This window comes from Sus scrofa, chromosome X (genome assembly GCF_054392235.1).
Source record: "Sus scrofa isolate SSC_HxYL_T2T_F1_AM1 chromosome X, Sscrofa_HxYL_maternal_Yorkshire_Landrace_v2.0, whole genome shotgun sequence".
Taxonomy (NCBI): domain Eukaryota; kingdom Metazoa; phylum Chordata; class Mammalia; order Artiodactyla; family Suidae; genus Sus; species Sus scrofa.
This window is the reverse complement of record NC_139401.1, coordinates 112,062,219-112,090,098: the sequence shown is the minus strand read 5'-3', so window position 1 is coordinate 112,090,098 and position 27,880 is coordinate 112,062,219. Positions and strand designations below refer to the sequence as shown.

The window sequence follows — 27,880 nt, the reverse complement described above, 5'->3', positions numbered from 1 at the left end:
TTTCTCTCTCCTATTGATGCCTTCGCTGGCAATAGAAAGAAAATAAAGAATTGAAAAACAGAGGTGGGGGCGAGCTAGGAGAGTAAGGCACCCAAATGCATTGGCAAAGAATGAATGGGGCGAGGAAGAAATCTGGAAAGATGGAAAAACAACTCCTCCGCCTGCCCGAAGTCCCCAGCAGTTACAATGGCCATTTGGCACCTATTTTTCACAAGAAGTTTACCAGTGACACGGGGAAAACTGGCCAATAGCGCTTCCAAAATTCATCTTGATAGTAATGAGGTATCTATAGTACAAACAGCCTGTTACTGAAACTTGCTTAGAATCCTAGAATTTACACTACTCCAAAATGCCCTGCTGCCTTTCTACTCATTACTATATGCAGCAATAGCGTGAAAAGATTCACACGGAAGGAGTTCCCATCGTGGCGCAGTGGTTAACGAATCCGACTAGGAACCATGAGGTTGCGGGTTTGGTCCCTGGCCTCGCTCAGTGGGTTAACGATCCGGCGTTGCCATGAGCTACGGTGTAGGTCGCAGACGCGGCTCGGATCCCGCGTTGCTGTGGCTCTGGCGTAGGCCAGTGGCTACAGCTCTGATTCGACCCCTAGCCTGGGAACCTCCATATGCCGAGGGAGCGGTCCAAGAAATGGCAAAAACACCAAAAAAAAAAAAAAAAGATTCACATAGAAGACAATCCTGATTGTTTCAACACAACCAATCAGCAAAAAGCAACCAGGGTGGGGGTGGGTGAAGTTGGGGAATATTAGCATCACCTGGAGACTGTTTTGTCTAACTCTGCATCTCACCCTCAGTACCAAAAGAAAGAAGAGGCAAGCGCTCCTACATTGAGAGAATTATAAAGGAGCTAAGGGATTTCTCCATGTTCCTTCCCTATTCACCCTCACTTTTAGAGATCTTTGAATATCAATACTATTTAAACTTTTAGTTACATGACTACCGTACGTTTATGTAATTCTGGAACCTCAATAATCCTGTGAGATGGGCAAAACTTAATTGTTTCTACTTGGCAAATGCAATGCTAGCAACAGACTGAGTTACCAAAGGCCACTGTGAGAATCAGTGATAGAGCCCAAAAGCAAATTCAAGTCAGGTTTGTTATGTTGATGGGCTCTCCGCAGCCCATTAGGTTTAGTATATTCTTTCCATATAAAAACATTCATCTACAAAGCAAATGACCTAATGATGAAAATTCAGCCTTTTATAGCAAGTTGGGCCAATGACCCAAAATTATGAAATTGTCCAAACTGGGGTAGTTTAACTTCACCCCAAGCTTCAAACTGCAAAACCATGATATCCCATTTACTGCAAGGGCAAACATAGGCAACAAAGTTGAATTTATAGCGCACTAACAGGAAGACTAGGCATCCTGTAACCTTGAAAGCCTCAAGGGAAAATCTTGGTTTTATTAATAGGCTTTGGATTCGAAAGTCAATAAAGTGAATCAAATAAAACACAAGCTGATGTCTAAACATTTGTAACGGATTTCTTTTTTCTTTTTTTTTATTGCTTTTTAGGGCTGAACCTGTGGCATATGTACCTTCCCAGGCTAGGGGTCAAATCGGAGCTGCAGCTGCCAGCCTACACCACAGCCACAGCAACACGGAATCTGAGCCACGTCTGCGACCTACACCAAGTCTCACAGCAATGCTGGATCCCTGACCCAATGATCGAGGCCAGGAATGGAACCCACATCCTCATGGATGCTAGTCAGATTCGTTTCCACTGCGCCACTACAGCAACTCCTCGTAAGAGATTTTAAAGCTGTTTCTCACATTTTAAACTCTCTATCCATTCTACCACAAAAAAGATCTTAAATCCAGCCCTCGATTTATACCAGAAGACTTAATCAGAGGCATCCTCTGTAGATGTAGTCTACCTATGTACTGCCACAAAGATTCCCTGCAACAGCCAAACAGACAATTGCCTAAGCTTGTCTCCCCATTGGCTTTATCTCTTAAGAACAAATTTCAGAGGAAATGAACAAGTATTTGATAAACTGTCATGTTCCCTGTGGGCTTGCTGACACCTTTTTTTTCTAAAGGAAAGTCTACACTTAGAGAGATATATGTGCATTTTTCTACCTTTACTCAGCATCTTACAGGTATATGTTAGCATCGCAATATTGTAGGTATGGCAAGGATATGACCTTTCTGTAAAGGTGTAAGCTATTATGTACTGGGAAATAGCAAGGATGCTCATGCTGTGAAAGAAAAAGTGAAAAAAAAAAAAAAAAACTTGATGACTAAAAAGCCAGTAAAAGAAGACAGTGGGTAGGCACATCAACTGGAAAATTTGACCGTAGCAAAATCAGAAAAGCACTTACCTTTTTCACGGCATCAGTCCAATAAGATAAGATGACCTCTATCAATGCTTTATTTAGTATATTAATAGCACCTATCTTTAAATATTTTTGAGAGGAATATTTTAAGACAAATTAGGAAAATAAAACTTTCAAATACTTTATTAAAATATGAAAAACCATTAATGATTCAAAAAGCTTTTCAAAAAAGATTCTCGTCAAGGAACATGCAAACAATTCGTATATTTAGGATTATTCCAGAATGAACAAATTAGAGCAAAAATTAGTTACACCTATTAAAATTTAAACCCAAGCTACAAATAAAAAGTATCTAAACATATGCATTTTATTTTGAAAGTCAGCTTTCTGAATTCCTTTACAAATTAAAGTGATGCTTTTACTTTTAGAAATGATAATTAGCACACAATACGTATTTGTGGCCATACTCTATATTTGCGCTCCCATAGCATCCAGGTAAATACCCAGAAATCAGATTTTGCCAGCACAGAGAGTAGCTTTGTCTCTTGGCAGTTCGCTAATTATTAACCAAGCTCACTGCTGCTCATGTACAACCTAGAATTCCAGTTTATTAGTTTACGATAAAACTTAGCCTTTTCCTATGGGCCAGAATATTTGGGTTAACATACTCTGCCTCTAAAGACCTACCTACCTGGGGAACCTTTGTACACTGTTGGTGGGAATGTAAATTGGTGCAGCCACTGTGGAAAACAGTATGGAGGTTTCTCAAAAAACTAAAAATAAAACTACCATATGACCCCAAAATGCCACTCCTGGGTATATACAAAAAAAAAAAAATCCCAAAACACTAGTTTGAAAAGATGAATACACCCCAACGTTCACAGCAACATTATTTACAATTGCCAAGATATGGAAGAAACCTATGTGTCCATTAACAGATGAATGGATAAAGATGTGGTATATATACACAATGGAATACTACTCAGCCATAACAAAGAGTGAAATTTTGCCATCTGCAGCAACATGGATGGACCTAACGATTATCATACTAAGTGAAGTCAGACAGAGAATGACAAATACATATGATATCACTTATATGTAGAATCTAAAAAATACAAAAAACTAGTGAATACTTTTAAAAAGGAAACAAATTCACAGATATAGAGAACAAACTAGTCATTACCAATGGGGAGAAGGAAAAGGGGAAGGGTAATAGGGGGTAGGGGATTAGGAGGTATAAACTATTGTGTATAAAATGAGCTACAAGGATTTATTGTACAACACAGGGAATATAGCCAATATTGCATAACTATAAATGGAGTAGAAACTTAAAAAAAGATCTAATCTACACATTGGGAGCCTCACTTACCATGTGCTTATCACCGTTTATTATCTTTCATTGTTACTTTCTTTTATTATCTTTCATTGCTATTGTTTTCTTGTCCAACCAGACAGGAAGCTGCCTGAGCAGAGAGCCCAGGTGTTTTCACTACTCTACCCCAGTGACTATTGTGTTTGTAGAGTGAATGAATTCTATGAGCCCTGAAGCAACTTGACATATAATCGAATTGCAAGAGTCATGGAAATATAAATGTGAGAAACAAATACCAATAGCCATCACTGCGTAAAATCTTGGCTCTCACTTAGGTTGCAATCACTTGGAATTGTTAAAAATTAATGTAACCTATAAGCTTCCAGTGGTCTTGTAGGGCCACCTAATAGGGAAGCTGCTTGTAAATCAGCTACTCATGAGCCACAGCCGATGAGCCTCAGCTGCTGAAGCTTCCTTTCAAAATGAGGTTTTCCATGGAGTGGCAACTACTGGGGCAGAGGCAAATGAAAAGAAGAAAAGTCTACTTCATCGGATTTGCAATATAATTTCAAATCCTGTGGCATCAAATATAATAAACATTTAGAGCATATTTTAAATTATGGAATTTTCAAACTCCATGTGGTCTGTGGATTTGGCTGGCCAACATCAGAACACTAGGCAAGAAGGTTGCTTTCAGAATTAAACAGAAATTCTTCACTCTTTATCTAGTACTTGTTTTTAGGACACAGTGCAGAGCTTCACAAATCCCAAAAAAGCCTACAACACCATAGCTAGTAGAGGGCACAATACCTAATGTAGAACCAAACATGACAAAGACAAGGGACCAGCTTCCTGCCATATAATCAAGACATTTTAAAATCAGTAGCTATCAAATAATATTTCACTAAAAATGGAGCTTTTGAGAAAAACTGAGGATTATTTTTATTTATATTTGGCAAGAATTGACATTAATCTTTTATAAAGTATCATTATGTTTTAAATCGTTTCCCATTTGTAAATGTAGCAACTGAAAATAACCCGTGGAATTATTTTCCCCCCATTCCTCATTTCAAAGCTCCTCATTATCCACAAAGTCCATTTCAGCTTTAACATCATGCTAGATGCTTCCATTACAAGACTATGATGGTTTTGGAAATACATTTGTAGCTCACTGAACTGTATTATCTATAATATAAAAGATTTAGCATATATTTAAATTATTGAAAATAAAGTACAACGTGTTTTATTTTTCTTCATGGTGTTTTCAGGAAGACATCAGGATCTTCTCTTCTTCCTAAAGGAAAAGAATAACAAAAATCAAGAAAAGATAAACTGGAGTTCCTTTCGTGGAGCAGCAGAAACGAATCTGACTAGCATCCATGAGGACGCAGGTTTGATCCCTGGCCTCGCTCAGTGGGTTAAGGATCTGGTGTTGCCATGAGCTGTGGTGTAGGTTACAGATGCGGCTCGGATCTGGTGTTGCTGTGGCTCTGGCGTAGGCCAGCAGCTGTAGCTCTGATTCGACCCCTAGCCAGGGACCCTCCATATGCTGAGGGCACAGCCCTAAAAAAGTGGGGGAAAAAAAGATAAACTGACAAGCTATTAAAATTACAGTTTAAAGTTCCCGTTGTAGCACAGCGGAAACAAATCTGACTAGGAACCATGAGGTTGAGGGTTCAATCCCTGGCCTCGGCCCAGTGGGTTAAGGATCCGGCATTGCCTTGAGCTGTGGTGTAGGTCACAGATGCGGCTCGGATCCCACGTTGCTGTGGCTCTGGCGTAGGCCGGCAGCTACAGCTCAGATTGGAACCCTAGCCTGGGAACCTCCATATGCTGCGGGTGTGGCCCTAGAAAAGACAAAAATAAAATAAAATAAAACAAAATTACAGGTTAACTCAAACTTATAAAATGTCCAACTGCATAAAGTTCACAAAGATACAATCCAATAATATAGCTCAAACAACTAATATTTAAAACTGAGTTGTATAGAATGCTGAGCCAATTTTTAAATTGGAATTCTATTTACATTTCTTTTAAAAAGGCGAACTACTCATTAATTTAATTCACCACTTGAGTCTAATTGTCAGTTTATTCCTGAGCCTGGGTCCCTTTCAAAAAGGGAAATAACAACTCATTCTCTTCTATTGTAAATATTTATTTTTTCAATCAAGATGTATCCTCTTACTCCAAACAAATGATTAACCCCTTTCAATAGATGTCAGCCATTACAAATCTGACAGCTGAGGACATTGGCTAGTATTCGGTCATTAGCTTGACACACCCCCTAAAATAGCTCTGCTCAGGAGATGTGACAATTTGTGCTAGTGGAAGAATAAAGTCTATTAATTTCCTTTCCTTTGCTACAATAAAATTTTATTAATTCAAGCACCACAAATTCAGAAATCAGGATCAAGTGGGCCAAGCTAACATCAGCCTTTCCATCCCTGAAGGGAAAACACTGTCTACTAAGCAAAGGTAAAGGACAAGCCCAGATGTTTTCCGAATTGTCTCATCTTTCAAATGATTTGTTTCTGAATGAGTGAAGTGAAATGGTACTTATATATTGACAAAATAGGCTAGGGAAAACAAGATGGGACAGGAGAGATTAAATGTGGGCTCTGAGAATTTTTTATATTTTTACAGCATTTTATTAAAAGTTTATAGAATAGCATATTGAAATTATAGCATGTAAATAGTCCCTCTCACTTAGGTTGCTGGCTACACCCACTTTCTCACTGCATTTTTCTTACAGAACTTCTGATAACTAGGTTACGTTTATGACTAGGTTGACTCCTGGCCCTGAGCTTCCAAACTCTGTCCAAATTAACAGTAAACCATACCTGTAGCACCTTGTGTACTTCTAGCTGAGGACTTCTTCTCAACTGGATACTGCAAAGGTATTACAATACCTTGATCTGGCTTCTGAAATGCTGAAATGAGATTTTTTATTTTCCGGAAAAATCTTTTATGTACCCCAGGTGCTGTCTGGAAAATAAAAGACCAAGCAGATTATTCATCTACCTCATAATAAAAAGGGCCTACAAAATGTGCAAAGTGTGCTTAGAGAGGTAACATTTGTGTAACTTGTTCAAATATTTGAAAACATAAGAAGGAAAAACAACACTCTAGAAGAGCTTACTTGGTTGGCTGAATTTCCCTGCAAGAGGAGCTAATGAGCTGTCATTTCAGTTCTCCCGAGGGTGGTATTAGTTTGTACAAGCTCTTGCTCATCGCCCTGCCCTTCCTGCCTGCTACCCATCATACATCCCAAACCTCTAAGGGTATATAGGCCATTACCCACAATGAATTCACCAACTGAGAGGATGCAGTTAGAGAAAAAAACACAGACCCTATAGGTCATTAATAAAAAGCCTGAAGAACCAAAAAAAAGGCAAACAAATAACAACAACCCACCCTCCCTGTCCTCATTCCACAACATAAAATGCTACACAGGAAATTAAAACTTGGTAGTTATGCACACGATGCGTGGCTAGTTAGTCCTCATACTCTTTCACTGCACAATATGTCCTGCCTTATCCTTCGCATTAAATATTTTCCTCCTTGGGAAACTTCCCTGAATCCTCCCCCAAACCACTCTTTCTGTCAACACTTCACTGTGACAGGGTTTTCTCTATGACATGAAAATGAAAGACTATCTAAGGTCACCTTTATTTATTTATTTGGTTTGTTTTGAAGGGATCATTATTTGCAGGTGACTATTAAAATGTACTCCTTCCCTGACATCAATTCTCTTGCAAAGACACTGCTTAAAATCAACAATGATTTCCTGCAAAAGCTTAGGAGCCAAGCTTTAGGCATCAGCTCAAAACTGTCATTTTACATGAAATAAAATAGTATTGCTATAAGCAATTGAACAATGACTAGTTTTTTTTAGAAAGCTGTTTTTCAGCTATTCTGTCTGGCAATTTTTTGAGGTGGGAGCTGTTTGTTTGTTAGCATTTAATGAGAAAACATGAAGGCTGGCATACAGAATTCTGTCAACTAGACTAAATGCTAAAGACAGCACAGTGTCCATCGTAACGCTTGGTCCTTTCCTACATTGGGATAAATAGTTTTTCATGGAAAACACTAAAATATTTCTCTTTAGCTTTAAATTAGTGTCCACTCATAGGCTAACACACCTACTCAGTAGATATAGACTACTTCCCAGCTCGGTTCCACCCTTTTGGTCAAAACTTTCTGAGAACTCTATTGAGACCTCATCCAAAATAATATGGCTGTTCTTACAGGGCTCGGGGGATAGAATCTCCAAATGGCAAAGACAGGTCAAAGACACAAGATACCTTATGTCTTCCTTAGAGGACTTTTTCATCTTCAAAGCACTTTCCCATCTCTTGCCCCCCTATTTCACAGATAGGCAGTTATTGGCTGATTTGGTTACTCCCATTTGACAGATAAGAAAATGGAAATACAAAGAGAAAATTCTGCTTGCCCCAGGTCACATATATAACCAGAGGCAGAACTGGCTCTAGATCCCAAGAACCACTCTCTTGCCTTTCAGATTAGGACTAGGCCAAACAGGCTCCAGTGAGTGAAGTTAGCGAAACCAACCAAAAGAGAAACTATGCACTCCCCTTGTGTGGAAAGATTTCAAACCACACATCTTTCTACTTGTTCTTGTGGCTTATAAAACCATTTATCAACAGAAGCATCTTTTTTTATGGGGATTTATAGGCAGTTAACACTTGATTATCCATGTGAACAGAGAGGCATAATAGTGCTGGATGTGAAAAAGCAATTTGAATTTGGCAACGAAATTTTCATTGGTAAATAACTGACCTAATTTACAGTGCTTTGGTTAGGTCAATAAGTAAAGTTATTTAACACCTACTGATCTACTGATGATCAAATATCCAGAAAAGCACAAAAGCACTGAAGTCAGCAGGGGGAGGTTAGTACATTTTTTACAATGTACCCCAAGACCATGCACATATTAATAAATGGTAGGTTTGTAGAATTCTTTGTATGTAGAATTATGTAGGTTATGTAGAATTCTTTGAACTAACAATTTGGCAGTTTTAGCCTGAATCACATGAGATAAATTAATACACTAGGCAGTGATAAATCCTAAAAGTCTATCTAAAACTAGAAATTCACATAATATTTGTCTTTCATAATTCAGTGGAGCCAGGATTCAATTTCACTCTACTCTTTGAAACAAATCGCAGACATATCTAGATTTCTAGCACGGTCTTTGCACAGAGGATGGAGCGCTACTGCTATGACTTTTCCTGCAGTGTGGCAAACTAAAGCATTGTTTCAAAAAGCAATACAAATATCTGTTATTTATCCAATTTTGAAAATACATTTACCACAAGAATTGTGCCACTGATATCCCCCATCCGGTCACTGAACTCAGCTATTGTTCAAATCTGCACATTTCCCATACTGGCATCTCTTTAGTTATCCAAGGAAACATGTTTTGGATCACAGCTGGTCTTCAATATGCTTTAGAGAAATTCCTTCCAGTCAGGTGATATGAGCTCTGAGAATACACACTAGTTTAATATTCACCTTAGGAAAAGCATAACTAGGAAGGCAAATTTAGTAGATTGAAAAAAATGCAATATGCATTTCAAAAATAAATCTAAAGAGTTTATTTTTTTTTTAACTGGTTTCCCTTTGGAGAAAACATGCCAATCTTCTGCTCTCTTGGTGCAGATAATTACAATATTATTATATAAACGGGTCAGACCAGACAGAATGAGAGAGCATTTGTGTTCAGTAAGCCCTCTTTTCCTTAACATGACCACAAACATGTAACAATCTGCATATGCTGTATACTTGAAGTGGAGGAAAACAAGTTTAGAGAAAGGGTTAGCTAAACCCCGCTAATTTAAGATCCTTTCCATAAAGAATATTCGTCAGCAGCTGAAGTCTACTTCTCTAGGGGTAAGGGAGGTTTCCGGTCAAACTATATACACACAGGAGTTCCCGTTGTTGCTCGGTGGGTTAAGAACCCAACTAGTATCCATGAAGATGTGGGTTCAACCCTTGGCCTTGCTCAGTGGGTTAAGGATCTGGCATTGCCGCAAGCTGCAACTTGGATCCGGTCGCAGATGTGGCTTGGATCTGGTGTTGCTGTGGCTGTGGCATAGGCTGGCAGCTGCAGCTCTGATTCAGTCCCTAGCCTGGGAACTTCCATATGCTGCAGGTGTGGCCCTAAAAAGAAAAAAACATTATATACAAACATATATGCATGTACACTACCATTCTTCATAATAAATGAAATTTAATTTCATATTCAATCATCTTTGCAGTGATGCAGAGACTTTTTACAGAATAAATAGGTATAAACAGTTTTCATTAGAAATGGTACTGCTTTTCCTCTAATTAGTATGGTAGCATTAATTATCCTGATATAAAGCAAGAATGTGTTTGAAAACTTGCCCTAATTCATCTCAGTAGTTCAAAACATTTGTAGTCTGCAATTTGTGCTTTCCAGTTTGCTGATGCATCTGTAATGGTTAGAGCTATTCTAATTTTTTTTTAAGTCTAGATTTTAGAGTTTCTTAAATGCATAGACTGATTGAGTGATTAATAGAGGTTGATATTAGCATTTATGTTTTCAAACAGCTCATAATGAAGTACTTTCATTATAAAGAGGGACTGTTTTAAGGAGTCAAAAATCAGAGAAAGCATTTGAAGTCAGAAGTTTCAGTTGTAGAGACCTCTATTTTGGTAGCATAGTAATATATTACCCTGGTACATAGAAAGAGATTCACCCGACAGGCATTTCTTGCAATGGTACAATGACTTTCAAAATATTATCAAAGCCATCAGAACCCATTTTTCTAATGAAATATTTCTTAGAGCCTCAGTTGATAAGCAAAATAAAAGGAATTGCTCAGATTAAAGATGAACCGGAGGCCCAAAAGCATACTCACACATCCTCCTCTCCCTCTGTAACCCCTTGAGAAACTCCAAGGTACCCAGATGGAAGAACCTTAGGACTTTGCAGAGCACAAATTAAAAGCCACTGCAATGTTCGTTCCCTCTATTCCACCTATCCTTGTCTTTCCCAGAGGGCTCAGCCGGGAGTCCTGCCTCCACAGTAGAGCAGCCCTGATTACCCTAACACATGGAAAATCCTCTATTTTTTCAACTCTTATGCTAGATAACGTAGCACCTGATGATATACAATCATATTGTTCAGCAGTTTAGGCAAGTTCCCACTTTTGAGGGCTTGCTCTGTAGCAAGTCCTGTGGCTAAGAGCTTTCTTTATATGCATTATCTCATTTAACCTTCAAACGAGCCCAGTGAGTAAGGGACTATTTTTTTGGCTTATTTTACAGATGGAGAAACTGGTTCAAAGAAACATTAAATAACCTACCCAAGGTTACAGACCTCTCAGGAAGGGGGTGGGGGTGGACAAGACCTGGAACCCAGATCCAGCTAACAGCAAACTCCAGGCTCTCATACTGCTGTTTAATTCACGTTGTAGTCCCTCAAGGTTCTTATAGGCTCTTAGAAAACAGGAGTCATCTCGTTTAATTCCCCATAGAATCAACACTTGTGTAGTATCATTTGGTAAATAATTGTCTATTTGATTCTTTTATATATTTTTGATACACTGCCTAAAAATTCACATAGGCACTAAAAGTTTCACACAATCTTTCAATTTTGTTACCTTTCCCCCAAAGTGAGACCACTCTGTATAACGGTGGCTGAGCAGAACTGGGACCAAAATTCTCTAAAGGCTTCTTAATGATCCATGAACAATTTTGGATTGGAGCTTTGGTGATTTGAATCTGATGAATATTTTGGGAATGTAGAATTTGACAGCTCTTTTATAAAACCAGTCTAAATTTCAAATACCTCCCTGATACCCCCAGAAGCAAAAATAAATAAAAGAGCTATACCTCAGCACTCCAAGAACCTGTTTCTGTCTGGGACACTCGGTATGTATAAATGTAACCTTGATACCTGTGAAAGAATAAACTTCCATTACTGAAAAATTCCAAAAAAAAAACAATGGATGCTCTAAATTTGATCTTTTACTATTACATATAACTGATACATATACTGGGACACACACATATATAGCACCCCTGCATTTATAGAAAGAAAAGCCTGAGAAATCTAACTTGCTTGCATGTTATGTCCAGCTAATCACAGTTTCCAGTAAGCCTTCTTTCTTTTTTCTTTTTTTCTTTTTTAATGAGGGAGCTCACACTCTTAAGGATTTGTCAAGTTGAGAGACTGTTGAGATAGAAAGAAACTAGAGATCTGTTGTAATTGGTAAAAAGTATGAAATATTAAATAAATTCAACAAAGTATAATCATATTATTTTTAAGTACATATAGAGCCTTAAGGTGAAAACATTTCACTGGGATAAGCTACTATCAGGCCCACTTAAGTTAATAGTAAGAATATTATTATTATAAATATAATAAATATGCTATATTTCTATATTACTATTACTCTAACTTTATCATATTATAATATAGTACTAATAATAATTTGAATTAAAAAGGAGTCCTGCTAAAGTACTTGAAATCAGCTTATCCTTTTAGATAGGGGAAACATTTTCCCCCATTATTCAGTGTGTATGCATATCGTATAGCTGTATAGTTGATTTCTGTTACATGCCAAGAGTTTTACATGCTGTATTAGTTTGTGCCAGAGTTTTACACACTGTCTTAGTTTGCTCAGGCTGCCATAGCAAAATATCATAGTCTGTGTGGATTAAACAAAAGAAATTTATTTTCTCACAGTTCTGGAGGCTGGAAGTTATCAAGGTACCAGCAACATAGGTTTTATTCTGAGGCCTCTTGGCTTGTAGGCAGCTACCATCTGCGTGTGCAAAGAGAGTGATCTCTTTTTTTTCTTTTTTAGGGCCACAGGTGTGGCATAAGGAAATTCCTGGGCTAGGGGTCAAATTGGAGCTGCAGCTGCCAGCCTACACCACAGCCACAGCAACGCCAGATCCAAGCCGTGTCTGTGACCTACACCACAGCTCATGGCAACGCCAGATCCTTAACCCACTGAGCAGGGCCAGAGATTGAACCTGCATCCTCATAAATACTAGTCAGATTTGTTTCCACTGAGCCACAGTGGGAACTCCTCTCTTCTTATAAGACCATAAATCCTACTGGATTGGGGCCCACAGTTATGACCTCATTTAACTTTAATTACATCCTAAAGACCCATCTCCAAATACAGTCACATTGGGAGTTAAACTTCAACCTATTAATCTGGGGAGGAGGGGTACATGATTCACTCCATAGTATTCCAACACTGGCCCCCCCAAATTCACATCCTTCTCACATGCAAAATACATTCATTCTATCCCAGCAGCCTCAAAAGTCTTAAACACATCCCAGCATCAAATCTAAAGTCTAAAGAAAGTCCAAAGTCTCATCTTAATATCATCTAATCAGATATGAATGAGACTTGTGGATGTGACTGATGTTGAGGCAAAATTCTTCTCCAGCTGTGAAACCAGACAAGTCATGTGCTTCCAAAATACAGTAGGACAGGCAGAGGACAGACATTCCCATTACAAAAGGGAGATCAGAAGGTGAGAAGGAGTGACAAGTCCCCCAACTGTCCAAAACCTCATAAGGCAAATCCCATTAGATTTTAATGCTTGAGAATAATCCTTTTGGGGTTGATGTTCTGCCCTCCAGGCCCACTGGGTGGCATAGCTCTGCTGAGGGCAGGGGCGGAGGGAGGCCCCACCCACTTGGCTCAGTTGGGCCCTGATTCCACCTTTAGAATCTAGACGAAGCAGCCTTGGCCCCCTGGTTGGTTGCACTCTGGCTCTGGCCCTGTGGTTGGAGTGATAGCCGGGACATCTCTGAAAGGCAAGTCAGGATCATTTTTCCATTTTCTTGAAAGACAAAGCATGCTTCCAGCCGAATTGCCCTACAGTCCTCTCCTATTCTCTTTGGTCCAAACTGACAGTGTCTCTGATGCTTTGGTCCAAACTCTATTCCTGGCTTCTGCTGAGATGACTAGTTAACATCATAGGTAATCTCTTACCAGTGATTGTCCAGCCACACCCTTGGTGTTCTCTCTGGACCAAGCTTCCCCTTTTTTTGTCATATGAATGGACTGAGAATTTTCCAAATCTTTAAGTTCTGTTTTCTTTTTGCTTAGCAATTCCTTCTTTGATTCATCTCTCTCCTTTTGCATTTTATTATATGTGCTCGGGAGGAACCAAACTGTCCCTTCAACACTTTGCATAGAAATCTCTCCAGCCAAATATCCATTTTGCAAGTTCTACTTTCCGTAAAATACTAGAACACGATTCAGTCAAGTTCTTTGCCATTGATAACAAAGATGACTTTTTCTCTAGTTTCCAACACATTCCTCATTTCCATCTAAGACCTCAGAATGACATTTAACATCCATCATTCTACCAACACTGTGTTCTAGCATGCATCTCCAAATTCCTCTAGCCTCTACCCATGACCCAGTTCCAAAGCCACTTCCACGTTTTTAGGTATTTGTTATAGCAGCACTGTACTTCTCAGTACCAAAATCTGTATTAGGAGTTCCCGTCGTGGCGCAGTGGTTAACGAATCCGACTAGGAACCATGAGGTTGCAGGTTCGATCTCTGCCCTTGCTCAGTGGGTTAACGATCCGGCGTTGCCGTGAGCTGTGGTGTAGGTTGCAGACGCGGCTCGGATCCCGCGTTGCTGTGGCTCTGGCGTAGGCCGGTGGCTGCGGCTCCGATTGGACCCCTAGCCTGGGAACCTCCACATGTCACGGGAGCGGCCCAAGAAATAGCAAAAAAAAAAAGACAAAAAAAAAATTTGTATTAGTCTGCTCAGACTGCCATAAAAAAATACCATATCCTGGGTGGTTTAAACAAAAAACATTCATTTTCTCACAGTTCTGGAGGCTGGAAGTCTAAGATCAAGGTGCCAGCAACATAGCTTTCATTTGAAGGCCTCTCCTCTTGGCTTGAAGGCAGCCACCTTCTTGCCTATGCTCACATGACCTCTTCTTTGTGTGCATTCATTAAGGGAGGGACTCTCTCTCTTCTTATAAGGCCAGAACCCTATTGGATTAGGGCCCCACCCTTATGATCTCATTTAACCTAAATTACCTCCTAAAGGCCCTATCTCCAAATGCATCCACATCAAATTAAATTAAAGCTTAAACATATGGATTTGACAGGGACGCAATTCAGCCCATAGCACATGCATTATCTCTTTTAGGCCCCACAATAATCCTATGAGTTTTGTATTATGAAATCTGTTTTATAGATGAGGAAACTGAAACTTTGAAAAGCTAAGTAACCAAAGTTGCTCTAGACAGCAAGCCTCAAAGATGGGATTTAAATCAGGCCTCTTTGACTCTAGAACCCTGGCTCTTGACCCCCACACTATAATGGATATAGATTATTTATTGTTATATTTTGGTACACGCAGCACTGCTACCTAATTTGCCTAACTTTCCTTCAATAGAAAAGGTAAACTTTATACTAAATTATTTGAAATTATGAATCTGAATCTGTACCAATAGTTTTACTTCAGACATTTTGTTGCTGTTGCTTTTTTAGGGCCATACTCATAGCATATGGAAGTTCCCAGGCTAGGGGTCAAATTGGAGCTGCAGCTGCCAGCCTACACCACAGCCACAGCAACACCAGGTCCAAGCCACATCTGCAACCTACACCACAGCTCACGGCAACACTGGATCCTTAACCCACCGAGCAGGGCCAGGGATTGAATCCACATCCTCATGGATACTAGTTGGATTCGTTTCCACTGCACCACAATGGAAACTCCCAGACATTTTCTGATTGTCATTCTTAGACACAAGTTTGGGTCAAAATATATCTTTGGTTAGAATACATATTAAACTCTGGTAAAAATAAATGCATTTAAACCTAAAAAAACAGAAAATCCTAAAATATCCCAAACGGGGTCATCCTGGATTAACTGCCTTCACTTACCATTAATCCCCTATAGAACTAAAAGTTTTTATTTTTTTATTAATTATTTTTTTTGGGGGGGTGCACCCATGGCATATGAAGATTCCCAGGCTAGGGGTCCAATCGGAGCTGTAGCTGCTGGCCTACACCACAGTCACAGCAACACAGGATCCAAGCCATATCTGTGACCTACACCACAGCTCACAGCAACACTGCATCCTTAACGCTCTGAGCAACCTCATGGTTCCTAGTTGGATTTGTTGTAGCCACAAGGGGACTCCAAAAGTTTTTAAATAAGTGGATTAAATTACTACATTTTTTTGGCCAGCGCCTGGCATGCAGAAGTTCCCAGGCCAGGGATCCAACCTGCACCACAGCAGTGACCTGAGCCACAACAGTGACAACACCGGATACTTAACCCACTACACTACGGGGAACCCCTAAATTACTATATTTTAAATTACTATCCATCAGTACCATTACCTAAAGGATAAAAAAAAAAGGTCTAAAACACTAATCGGTTTCATTCAATTTGTGAAACCAAAAAAGGGGTCAATTTAAATGCTGGTATGATTACAGGAAATGTTTCATTTTCGTTATAAAAGTTTGCCAGAATACTTAGATCATACATAAAATATCTTGATATTATATGCCAAATAAATCTAAAATACTGCATTGTAAAAGCCTTTTTTTTTTTTTTTTTGTCTTTTTGTCTTTTCTTGGGCCGCTCCCGCGGCAAATGGAGGTTCTCAGGCTAGGGGTCATATCCGAGCTGTAGCCACTGCAATGTAAGAGCCACAGCAATGTAAGCCTTTTGTTTTTTTAAGCAATTGAAATCTACCTCAAAGCCCACTGATTTCAGTAAGTACTCTATAGGGAACAAGGCAAGAGCTTTGATTTCTATTTTTTACCATGGGAACTCCAAACAGAAGGCTTTAAGTGATTTTCTTAAATTCACATGGCAAAATGGAGATAGGAGCAAGGAAATAGCATAGGCCCTTAGTTCCGTTTTCCCTATGGGAAGCAATTAATGGCAATAATTCAGTATCATTAAAGGTGTTGTGGAAACTAATTATTTAAAATCTCAGCAATGATACAAGCAAAATCATAGGCAACTGGTTTTCCACTTTCTCAAACAGTGGGTTTCTAAAAAATACAATGAATCTATCTCCCTACTATCATTCAGCCTCATTTAGTCAAAGTAAATGAGTCTGTTTTGAAAATTGTTTCCTAACGAATCTGATCTTATCGCACTTTCAGTTAAGCAGCAGGAACCGGAGTACCACTTCAAAAGTCCTTACCACCTTCAGTCTTGAACAACCTGGTGTTGGGGGCACATAACACTTCTTATGATTAACCCATCCAATTTTAGCAAGCTCCTACTCCCCAACTCCACATATTTGGGAGTGAGAAAAATTGTTTCACCCCTCAGACAAGCCAGCACTTTATCTCTTCCACTTCCAAGTTGCTGGAGGAACTAACCAAAGATCCCTGGTAGCCAACTCTGGTTGATATACTCTCATATATCACTGATGGAAGAGATTTAAAACAGTGCAATTCAAATTATGTTCCCAGTGTAATAGCAGCACATCACCTGGGACCTTGTTAGAAATGTAGACTCTCAGGCCCCACCCAGGAATTGCTGAGTCAGAATCTGTATTTTAACAAGATTTCTAGATGATTTGTAGGAACATTAAAAGATTGATTAAAATGCATGTAGAATGTGCACACCTCACTGGGAATATTGATGGCAATTTCGCCAAAGTCAAGCTGGACTCTTTCACTCACCCTGGGCACTTCTATGCCACCTCCCCCTTAGTCACTCAGTCCACGCTTTAAGAATGAATTTTTATTTAAATATCAGCCGAAGCTTTTTCAATGGTTTCAGTGTTTCTGAACTTTTTACTCCCTCTTCCCCAAAAAGATTTCAGAGTTTTGTTTTTTCTGTAGCTTGTATTATGAACCAATAGTTTTATGATATAAAATTAAACTAAAATATTGATTTTATTTTTTCCAAACTACACATACTCTCCCTGTCCACTGAAAAAAATTACTCTCCTAGGAAATAAATTGGCAAATTATAATAAGAGCTAGATAAACCGTGCATATTTTGACCTAATGACCGTGCTTATCTTCACACACTTCAAGGAATGAAATGGAAAAAGCAATTTGACAAAGATTTTCATAGTAATTCTATTTTAATAGTGAAAAAATGGAATTAACCTAAGGAATGTTACTCAAAATAAGGAAATGGTAGTAGAAAGAATGGTTCAAAACTATACCAAAGTCCAAAGGCATTAGAGAGGTATATATATTTTTTTAATTTTAAGCACATGGACCATGTTGATATAAAATGATGGTATGTGAAAAAAGTGGACACAAGCAGATATGCCACTCTGATTATTGTTTAAACCTGTTCCTGTATGTATGGCTACAAACTAAAAGTATATTTAAACTAATTGCATCCTTGCATAACAATTTTCATTGTAAAGTTATACAAGTGGTTAATAGCATTTTTATAAAGAAAAAGCAGCAAAATTACAATTTGGAACTTTACAAATCTAGCCTAAGAAAATCACAAATCAGAAAAATATTGTTCATTTTTAAAAACTGTTACATCCCTTTTAGGATTATTTTTCCTCTGACTCCCCATTAATTCAGACAAACAAAGAATGTAGTATAATTTTTTTGGCCACACCCACATCATGCAGAAGTTCCCCAGGCCAAGGATAGAACCCTTGCCACAACAGAACCCAGAGCCACAGCAGTGACAATGCCAGATCCTTAACTCACTGAGCCACCATGGAACTCAAAATGTAGTGTAATTTTAAGTAGTTTATTTATTAATTAATTAATTTATTTTTAGGGCTGCAACTGCAGCATATGGAAATTCTCCGAGGCTGGGGTCAAATTGGAGCTGCAGCTGCACATTTATGCCACAGCCATAGCAACGCCAGATCCTTAACCCACTGAGTGGGGCCAGGGCTCAAACCCTCAACCTCATGGATACTAGTTAGGTTTGTTACGCTGAGCCACAACAGGAACTCCTGTAGTGTAATTTTAATTTCCTCCCTCCATTGAACCTCTTGTCACACTTGTTGATGAGCCTGGAATTTTAAAATTTATCACAAAAAAAATCTAGAAAATGAGTAATTGGTAGAAAACAATAGAGGTTTTTGTTGTTGCTGTTGCCATTAATTTTCCTGACAAATATTTTGCATTTTAATGACTACAGAGCATATGTTGATTCAGTGTTTGCTAAAACTAAAATCTGCATAATTTTTTTCAAAAGTTGTCCCCAACTCTTAAAAAAAAAAGTATTCTGATTAGAAACAGATAAGAAGGGGAGTTCCCATTGTGGTGCAGCAGAAACGAATCCAACTAGTATCCACAAGGACTTGGGTTCAATCCCTGGCCTCACTCAGTGGGTTAAGGATCCAGTGTTGCCATGAGCTGTGGCGTAAGTCGCAGACCCGGCTCAGATCTGGCATTGCTGTTGCTGTAGCATAGGCCAGTAGCTGCGGCTCGATTCAACCCCTACCCTGGGAACTTCTATATGCCACGGGTGCAGCCCTAAAAGCAGAAGAAAAAAAAAAGAAACAGATAAGAACAAAACAAGAAGAACAAAACAATCTGAGTTATTATCTTCTCAAAGGGTCAGCGTTGGGGACAGATCTTGCTTTAAAACTGATAAAACCACATCAATTCCTTCTTTATACCACTTCAAGGTCTACACAAAAGAAAAAGTTTAGCTAAATCTGATTTCAAGACACCACAAATAAAGCAAGCTAGTGCCCAGGTTGTCTATGCCTTTATAAACGAATGTTAAGTGCAAAATTCAAGGCATAATTATAATGTGACTGTTTTTTTTAAACAATTATAATGTAATTTCAGAGCTTTTATACCCAGAGGAATGGTATCCTATCCAAAGTCATCATTATTATTGAGACTACACCCTGATTCAAGAGGTTTTGGAATTTCTTATGGCTCAATCTTCATTCTTTCAGAGTGAATTTGAATTTTCAAAACCATCAAAAGTCATTCAGCTTCAAGTTTGATGGTAAAACTATGTAATACCACTTTCGATGAGTCATGACAATAAATATAATCTCTTCTTCTCGTGAACTGCCAGAGAATATTTTATTTACGTATTCCTATGATGGTCTTTGTCTCACAATCATTTATAGATTTCTTGTTTATATTAACAAACACCTACTACATATTAACTTTATAAATGTTAACTCATGCAATAATTCTCATACATGAGGTATGTACTATTACAATCATCGTCCTCCTTTTCACAGATAAGGAACCCGAGACAGAAATTTTCAGTTACTTGCCCAAGGAGAAACAGCTGGTTAAGGGTCAGAATTGGGATGCAGACTCAGAGGGTCTGGTTGCAGATATGGGGTCTTAACCATCTTTCTATGCAGCCTCTCTCTTATATCAGAGGGAATGAATGAATTTTTTTTTCTTTTTTCTTTTTTCTTTTAAGGGCCACACCCAAGGCATATGGAGGTTCCCAGGCTAGGGGTCTAATCGGAGCTGTAGCCACCAGCCTATGCCAGAGCCACAGCAACGCAGGATCTGCCCACGACTGCGACCTGGCAACACTGGATCCTTAACCCATTGAGTGAGCCTGGGGATCAAACCCACAACCTCACGGTTCCTAGTCGGATTTGTTTCTGCTGCACCACGACAGGAACTCCGTAATAAATTGATCTTAAAGTGAATCCAAAGGTACATTTTTCTTTTTTTTTTTTTTTTTTTTTTGTTTTGTCTTTTTGCTATTTCTTGTGCCGCTCCCGCAGCATATGGAGGTTCCCAGGCTAGGCGTCCAATCGGAGCTGTAGCCACCAGCCTATGCCAGAGCCACAGCAACGCGGGATCCGAGCCACGTCTGCAACCTACATCACAGCTCACGGCAACACTGGATCGTTAACCCACTGAGCAAGGGCAGGGACCGAACCCACAACCTCATGGTTCCTAGTCGGATTCGTTAACCACTGCGCCACGACGGGAACTCCCAAAAGTACATTTTTCAAAAAGCAAGGGACTCTGCTTGGCCTTATAACTGGAGAGAAAGGGCAAAGGAAGGGGCTGAAGCATAGAGGCGAGCCCCAAAGAGGTCAGCCTAGGCTTTCCCTTTGCTTTAAGCTAAATGGCATCTGCAGACTAAGCTTGCAACTTCAATTTTACATTGTTGACCAGTCAGCACTTGATTAACTGGCCTGCGAATTGTCCATTTGGAGGTTTGTATGTTGCAGATTTAATCCTAGGTTTGCTCTGCCATTAATGGATTGTACTCAGATAATCCAAAATAATTCTAGTGGCCTAAATTATCATGAAGATAAATGTGGCACTAACACATATCCAATTGTATTCAAAAACTAACTTTAAGTTAGGCTTTATAATTTCTCATTCTTTTGCGTTCTGTGCCACACTGTTCCCCTCAATTATAATTGATAAGCTGGGATTTTATTTTGTCGCTGTTCCTTCCCCCATTTCTCCAGTTCAGTTGTTTGATAGGCACTTTATTCCCAGTCATCCTTTAAATCTTAAAGGACAAAAAGATAATTACCCTTTTATCTAAAGACATATATCTCAAATGACTTTATTGTGTGTCCTTGGGGCTAAAGAATATAATAGCATTTCTTCTTCCAAATCTTCCATCAGATAAGTAGCAAACTCAGATATACACAGAAGGATGCTGAATATGGAAATAAGCTATTTCTTCAAACTAATTATTTTAAATATTCTAAATTGGTTTTTCTCTTATCACAATCAAACTATCTCAGTAGGTAATTGAAGCAAGTCAGAAAGAGAAAGACAAATACCATATGATATCACTTATATGTGAAATCTAAAATATGGCACAAATGAACCTATCTACAAAACAGAAACAGACTAATAGCCATAGAAAACAGACTCGTGGTTGCCATGGGGGGTGGGAGAGAGTGGGACTGACTGGGAGTTTAGGGTTAGCAGATGCAAATTATTACATTTAGAATGGATAAACAATAAGGTCCTACTGTATAGCACAGGGAACTACATCTAATCTCCTGGGATAGACCATGATGGAAAAATAATATTAAAAAAGAATGTGTATGTACATATGACTGAGTCACTTTGCTATGCAGCAGAAATTGGCACAAAATTGTAAACCAACTATACTTTAATAAAAAAAAATTTTAAACTCTATCCCAGTAGGCATTTAGGGCTTTCCCATTGGCTGCCTACATTAAAGGTGAAAAGGGAAGAAATGTGAGGGCTCATATGTACCTTAGTGGAAATAAATTTCATATACCTTGAAAACTAAAAAGAGTAAAATTAAATTAAATTAAAATTATTTGCATTAATAAGAATATTTAGTGTATTGAATCGATACAAGAAAAATACATGAAGTCTGTGGCTTTCCTATGGCAAATGAAGATATGGTAGGAAAAGATTCCATTTATAATAGAAACAAAAAAATAACACATACATTTATACTCACAGTAACTAGAAATAAACTTAACAAAAAATATGCAAAATCTACAGGAAGAAAGCTACAACACTCTATTGATGGATGTAAATGAAAATGGAGAGATATATCAGGTTTTGGGGTAGGAAGAGCAAATTCTCTAAGATGACAACTCCCCCTTCATTTATTAATGAGTTTAATGTAACCCCAATGGGAATTTTTTAAATTTAACAAGATTATTCTAGGATGTTCCCTAGAACTTTAAGGCATTGCTGCAGCTGTGGCACAGGTGACACAGGTCGCAACTGCAGCACAGGTTTAATTCCTGGCCTGGGAACTTCCACATGCCATGGGTGCAGCCAAAAACAAAAAACAAACAAACAAAATTATTTGAGATTTCATCCTGAGGAGCCAACAGGTTAGAATATGAAATAATTTTTAGATGTATTAAAACATTACCATACTATAGCACTAGTAGTTCAAGCATAAATAGATCAGTTGAGCCAAACATATAATTGTTAAACAATAACCTACATGTAAGAATTTAATATATGGTAAAGTAGGCTAATAAATCAATCAGGAATGGAAGCTCTTTTATAAATTTTAGCTATTTCAAAACAAAATCAAATTATACCCTTTTTCCACATCAAAGTTCCAAATAGAATCAAAGAGTTAAATATAAACTAACCAAACCATAAATTTAAAACAAAAATTGAAATGAAGTTATCACATCTCTGTAGGTGAAAGAACTTTCTAAGTTGGGAAGCAAAGGGAGAAGTCAAACACAGGGAAAATGAGTGATGGACTTGACTCCTAAAAGTCTTCAGTTTTGTGTGTGTCAAAGAAAAGTCATGGCAAACTGAAAAAAAGATACTTGCAACAGATCAAGGAATAGTATGTAAAAAGTCATAATGTGTTAAGAAAAATAGTAAGATCCAAATGGTTAAATGGGCAAAGTACACAAAGAGCCAATTCATGAACAAGGAAATACAACAGTTTTCCAGCCATTATAAAATACACACAATCACTAGTCATAGAAATATGAAATAAAGAGTGAGACATCAAATTTCAAGAAGAATTTTTTTTAAACAAGAATACCCATTTTTAGGGAGAGTATGGTGAGACAGACACTTTCATGCAGTACTGGTGAGTGCATATATAGACTGGAAAAACCATTTAGGTAAAAATATTTCTTGATCACGTGTACACAAAGAACCTGAAACTGTTCATGTTTTCTGATCTAGAAACTGCGCATCTTGAAATTCATTATAAGGAAGTAATCATAAATACAGGAAAACCTTTATGGATTAAAATATAAATTGTGATGGGATTTATAATGGCAAAAAATGGAAGGATTCAAATGTCTAAAATAGATGAATAGTTAAGGAAAATACAGTTGGACTGGTTGGACCACCATGAAGCTATTAAAAATAATGTTTTAAAAACATTCGTAAAAACATTATACATAAATGGGCTTTTTTCACAATCAGAAAATGCAACAGAATACAATATTGTAACGGCACATGTGTTTATAAAGCAATTTGTTTTATCAAAATATAGAAGAAAAACCACTTAATTTTCAGTAATAATTGTCTTTAGGTTATAAAACTATAGATGATTTTCCCTCATTTCCATTATCCACATTTAAAAAATTTTTCTGTAATATGAATAGATGTTTAGGAACTATTTCTAATAGACTTATTATACCAAAATCTAGATTTATTTATTGGAAATAATTGGAAGAAAAACTTCTCACTTTAAGTGAAGGTTAGCAATCCTATAAATGGAAGATTTCTTTAATACTTTATGAGAATCAATTTTCAAAAATGAACAGAGGAAAAGGCCATATCTAAAGGCCAGGAGTGGGAATTCAGAATGGGGGTAAGGGGCATACCTATTTAGAAAGTATAGTCTAAAGTACAGTTTGAAAGGCATATGCCTTGTGTTATTTCTACAATAAAAATACAGAAACTAAAGCTCAACCAAACCTTCTTGGATAATGAGAACAAACAAAAGACAGAATGAAAAACTATCCTGAGTGAACCCATAGACAATGCATGTGTGTTAGTTATTCTTTGTTGTTCATGTATATATGACACCATTTACATTGTTATCTTTGCTGCATATCATAACCATACGTGTTTTGGTTTAAAATGAGTATGTGGTTTATTTCAAAATGAAATTTGATCTTGTTACTACAGTGTAGTACTAAAAAGGAGGAAACAAGATGTTTCTGTTTATCAAAAGGGATCCTTAGCTCAAAAAAGTTTCTCCAACTCTGCTGAAAACAGAGAGCAATGCATCCCTCTGTTTTCCCTCTGCAGCAGTCTGCAGAAAGATATGCTAGGAGGACTCCCAATTTGCTGACTCTTTTCTGCCACTTCATAAGGATGTGTGCGTGGAGAACTAAGAGTCATTAAAAACTACATTTATGCAAGAATCATTTTGGGTGAAAACTTAAATGTTTGAGAATTTCCCACCTGCCTAAAATTAATTCCTTATGTGGACCTGGCCTACACAGGTAATAGACTCAGAATATCCTTCTCTCTTGCATCTTTTTCCAACAGTAATCTTATGCAGAAGGTGAAGCACACATTACTAGTCCTGTCTTACAAATATGGAAACCAAGACCCAGAAAATTTGAGAAACTTCGTGGGATTCACATTCTACTCTCCAGATACCAGCCCAGAAGCTCTGTGCAGTAAAGAACAGTATTTGCCTTGACAGTTCCTTTATTAATTCAAAAACACTTATTGAGCACCTATTATGTAGCTCATAATGTGTATTATGTGCCAGGCTGTGTTCTTCATGCCAGAGACCATGTCCCTGCCCCGACGGAGATTAGATTTTAGCAGGAGTGCCCAGCCAGACATATGTAAACAAGCAAACATCAGATAGTTGAAAGCTCCTTGAAGAAAAATAAAGTGACAGAGTGTAAAAGGGACAGGGAGAAGGCACTAATTTTAGATAGGCTGGTCAAAGAAGTCCTCTCTGAGGGAAGAAGCAGAGGAACAGTAAGTGCGAAGACCCTAAGCGGGGAGAATATCTTAGCAAGCTTGAAAAACATCAAAGAGGCCAGTATGTCTGAAGTTTTAGGTGCATCCTGCTACACCCTGTCCCCTGCTCTTCCTACCCTTCCCAGGCTTCTTTTGTACTTTATTTTTTACCTCTAGGTTCAGGGGCCCATTAATGGGCCAGCTAAGAGTCATTAAAAACTACATTTATGCAAGACTCATTTTGTCAGCTTCCCTAAAGAAGTGCCTCTCACCTGTCTACTCATTCCTCCACCTTTTTCTTCCCCTTCTTTTTATGGCTGCAATTGTGGCACCTGGAAGTTCTCGGGCTAGGGGTCGAATCAGAGCTGCAGCTGGGGCCTACAGCACAGCCACAGCAATCTACAGGATCTAAGGTGCATCTGTGACCTATGCCACAGCTTGTGGCAATGCCAGATCTTTAACCCAGTGAGTGAGGCCAGCGATCAAAATGAATTGCATCCTTACAAAGACAATGTCAGGTTCTTAACCCTATGAGCCACAATGGGAACAACCTTCTTTTGATAAGGAAAGAGTCTAGGCAGTGGTTAACAAGTCTGACCAGGAACCATGAGGTTGTGGGTTCTATCCCTGGCCTTGCTCAGTGGGTTAAGGATCTGGCGTTGCTATGAGCTGTGGTGTAGGCTAGGGGCTACAGCCCTAATTGGGCCCCTAGCCTGGGAACCTCCATATGCTGCAGGTGTGGCCCTAGAAAAATACAGAAAAAGAAAAAAAAAAAGAAAAGAGCCTACGGGGAGTTCTCACTGTGGCACAGAGGGTTAAGGATCCGGTGATGTCACAGCTGTGGTGTAGGTTCCAGCTGCAGATCAGATTTGATCCCTGTCCTGTGAACTTCCACATGGCAGGTGTGGCCATAAAAAGGAAAAGGGAAAGGGAAGGGAAGGGAAGAGAAGGGAAGGGAAGGCAGGGGCCTAGGAATACTAGTTAACTTTCATTGACCTCCCCCAATTTCCACTTGGGAAAAACAATAATATAAGGAAAACATAAGATATGAGCCCAAGAGATTCACAAACTTGCACATATTTCCCTTGAAGCTTTTATAATAAATGTATTTAGCATGGTTCGAGACTTGCCACAAACATGTCTTGACCATTTAAAAAAAAAAAAAAACACCATAAACATGAAAATCTTTTAACACCAGGCTCAATATCATCTTTCTTCATTGACCCAGAAGGAACTTCAAACTCTTGCAGTGTATCTTCAGACAACAAAATCACTACTAAGCATTTTCCCTCATTTTGTTTCTGTCTAGAACCTACTGTGTAGGGCTGGTGTTTTCATGGATGTTTTTGTCCTACTGATAAAAAGCGACTGAACTAAGTACTTCCTTAGAAATGTCCTATGAGTACTTAAAGACAATGACTTAAAAAAAAAGAATATAATAACTACTGAAAAAATAGACTGAAAAAATAATATAATAACAGCAATAGCTTACTTTTACTGAACATTTAGTATGCATCAGGTCCAGTACTAAATTTTCTACCTGCATTATGGCATTTAATCCTCACACTCCCATGAGATAGGTGGTAATATGATACACATTTTATGGACAAGAAAACTGAGGGACTGAGAGGTTCACTTGCCAAAGTCAGCATCAGACTAGCATGAGATTGGGTCTCAGATCTGCCTGACTCTGGAGCCCTGAAGGAAAGAGGAAGGTGTATAGGATTCAAAATGGGGCGTTAGGCAAAGACCTGCCTAGGTAAAGGGCAAAGCTGAATCATAGAAAGGTGTTTTCCCTTCATGCCCTTGCGGACTATTGTCAGTCCTAGCTTTTATCAAGAAGGGCCCTATTTCTGAGGGCCCCCTCCCCAACACACACACACACACACACACACACACACACACACACACACACACACTCCCCTAAAGAAAGCTAAATAGGCAGATGCAGAGAGGCAGTTTTATTCACAAACATCCTCCTCCTGGCAGCCAGACCTGTCTGGTATTGCCATCTTAAAGTGATGGATTCGCTGTCTTAGTCTTCTTCCTCTCCTTAAATTCAACTGTCTTCCACATCCATAGCCATTTAAAGAGAGTGGGAGAGAGAGGCCGCTCCTTCTCTGAGGAGCTGGTGGCCCCACATCTGGCCGCTCCACCATCACAGGCCTTCACCCTCCCGACCTCTGCTAGAGGTCAAAACACAAGTCGGGAGCCTGAGTCCTCTTGGTCGCCAAGGTGACTAAATTCTAAGCTGCGTTTCCCCACCCTAAGAAGCATTCTCTGCAGCCGACCCCAAAGGCCCTGGGGAGGCCCCTTTTTGAAGAGCTGGAGGCCCTCGTGGAGTCCCCAGTGAGGGGCCCCCAGGGAGGCCTTGGGCGGTCGGTGGGCCCGCGTCCCCACCAGTACTCACAGCACACACAGACAGTACACGCCCGGGACGCTCTCGCTGTCCCTCAGCAAATAGCTGCCATCCAGCCCGGTGGCGAGCAGGAGTTTCTCCCCCGTCTCCCGGCTGATTTTGCCGTGGTACACAGTCACCGCGTCCATGGCCTTGAGGAATTCTTGGGCGGGCCGAGGCGTGGGATGGTAGAAGGGAGATGCCTCTGCGGCCGCCGCCGCTGCTGCTGCTGCTGCTGCTGCTGCACCCAGGCTCAGTCAGCCACCCTGACTCCCAGTTCAGCCAGATGTGCAAAAAAGAGAGAGGAGCGCCCCAACAACAGGATGTTGTCTACCTGCCTTAAAACCTCCTTCTCACACTTCAATTAAAACCAGCTCAGCAGTTTAGCAGCTTGGTTACTGCCATAGGGTTCGAGCCCCCTCCGGGATCCGCCCCCGCGACACAGGGTTCAGGCGCACAGAGAGGGGAGGACCATTGGAAGAAGGTCTTTGCAAGA

At 39.2% G+C, this 27,880-nt stretch overlaps 1 protein-coding gene across 1 annotated transcript; it reads right to left on the bottom strand.

Annotated features, from left to right (window-relative positions):
* Positions 1 to 4,866: 4,866 nt before the first annotated feature.
* Positions 4,867 to 27,533, bottom strand: SH2D1A (SH2 domain containing 1A). The gene is given in 4 exon segments (NM_001078675.1): positions 4,867 to 4,907; positions 6,454 to 6,598; positions 11,498 to 11,561; positions 27,397 to 27,533. Coding segments are annotated over 4 exon segments (387 nt in total).
* Positions 27,534 to 27,880: the final 347 nt, after the last annotated feature.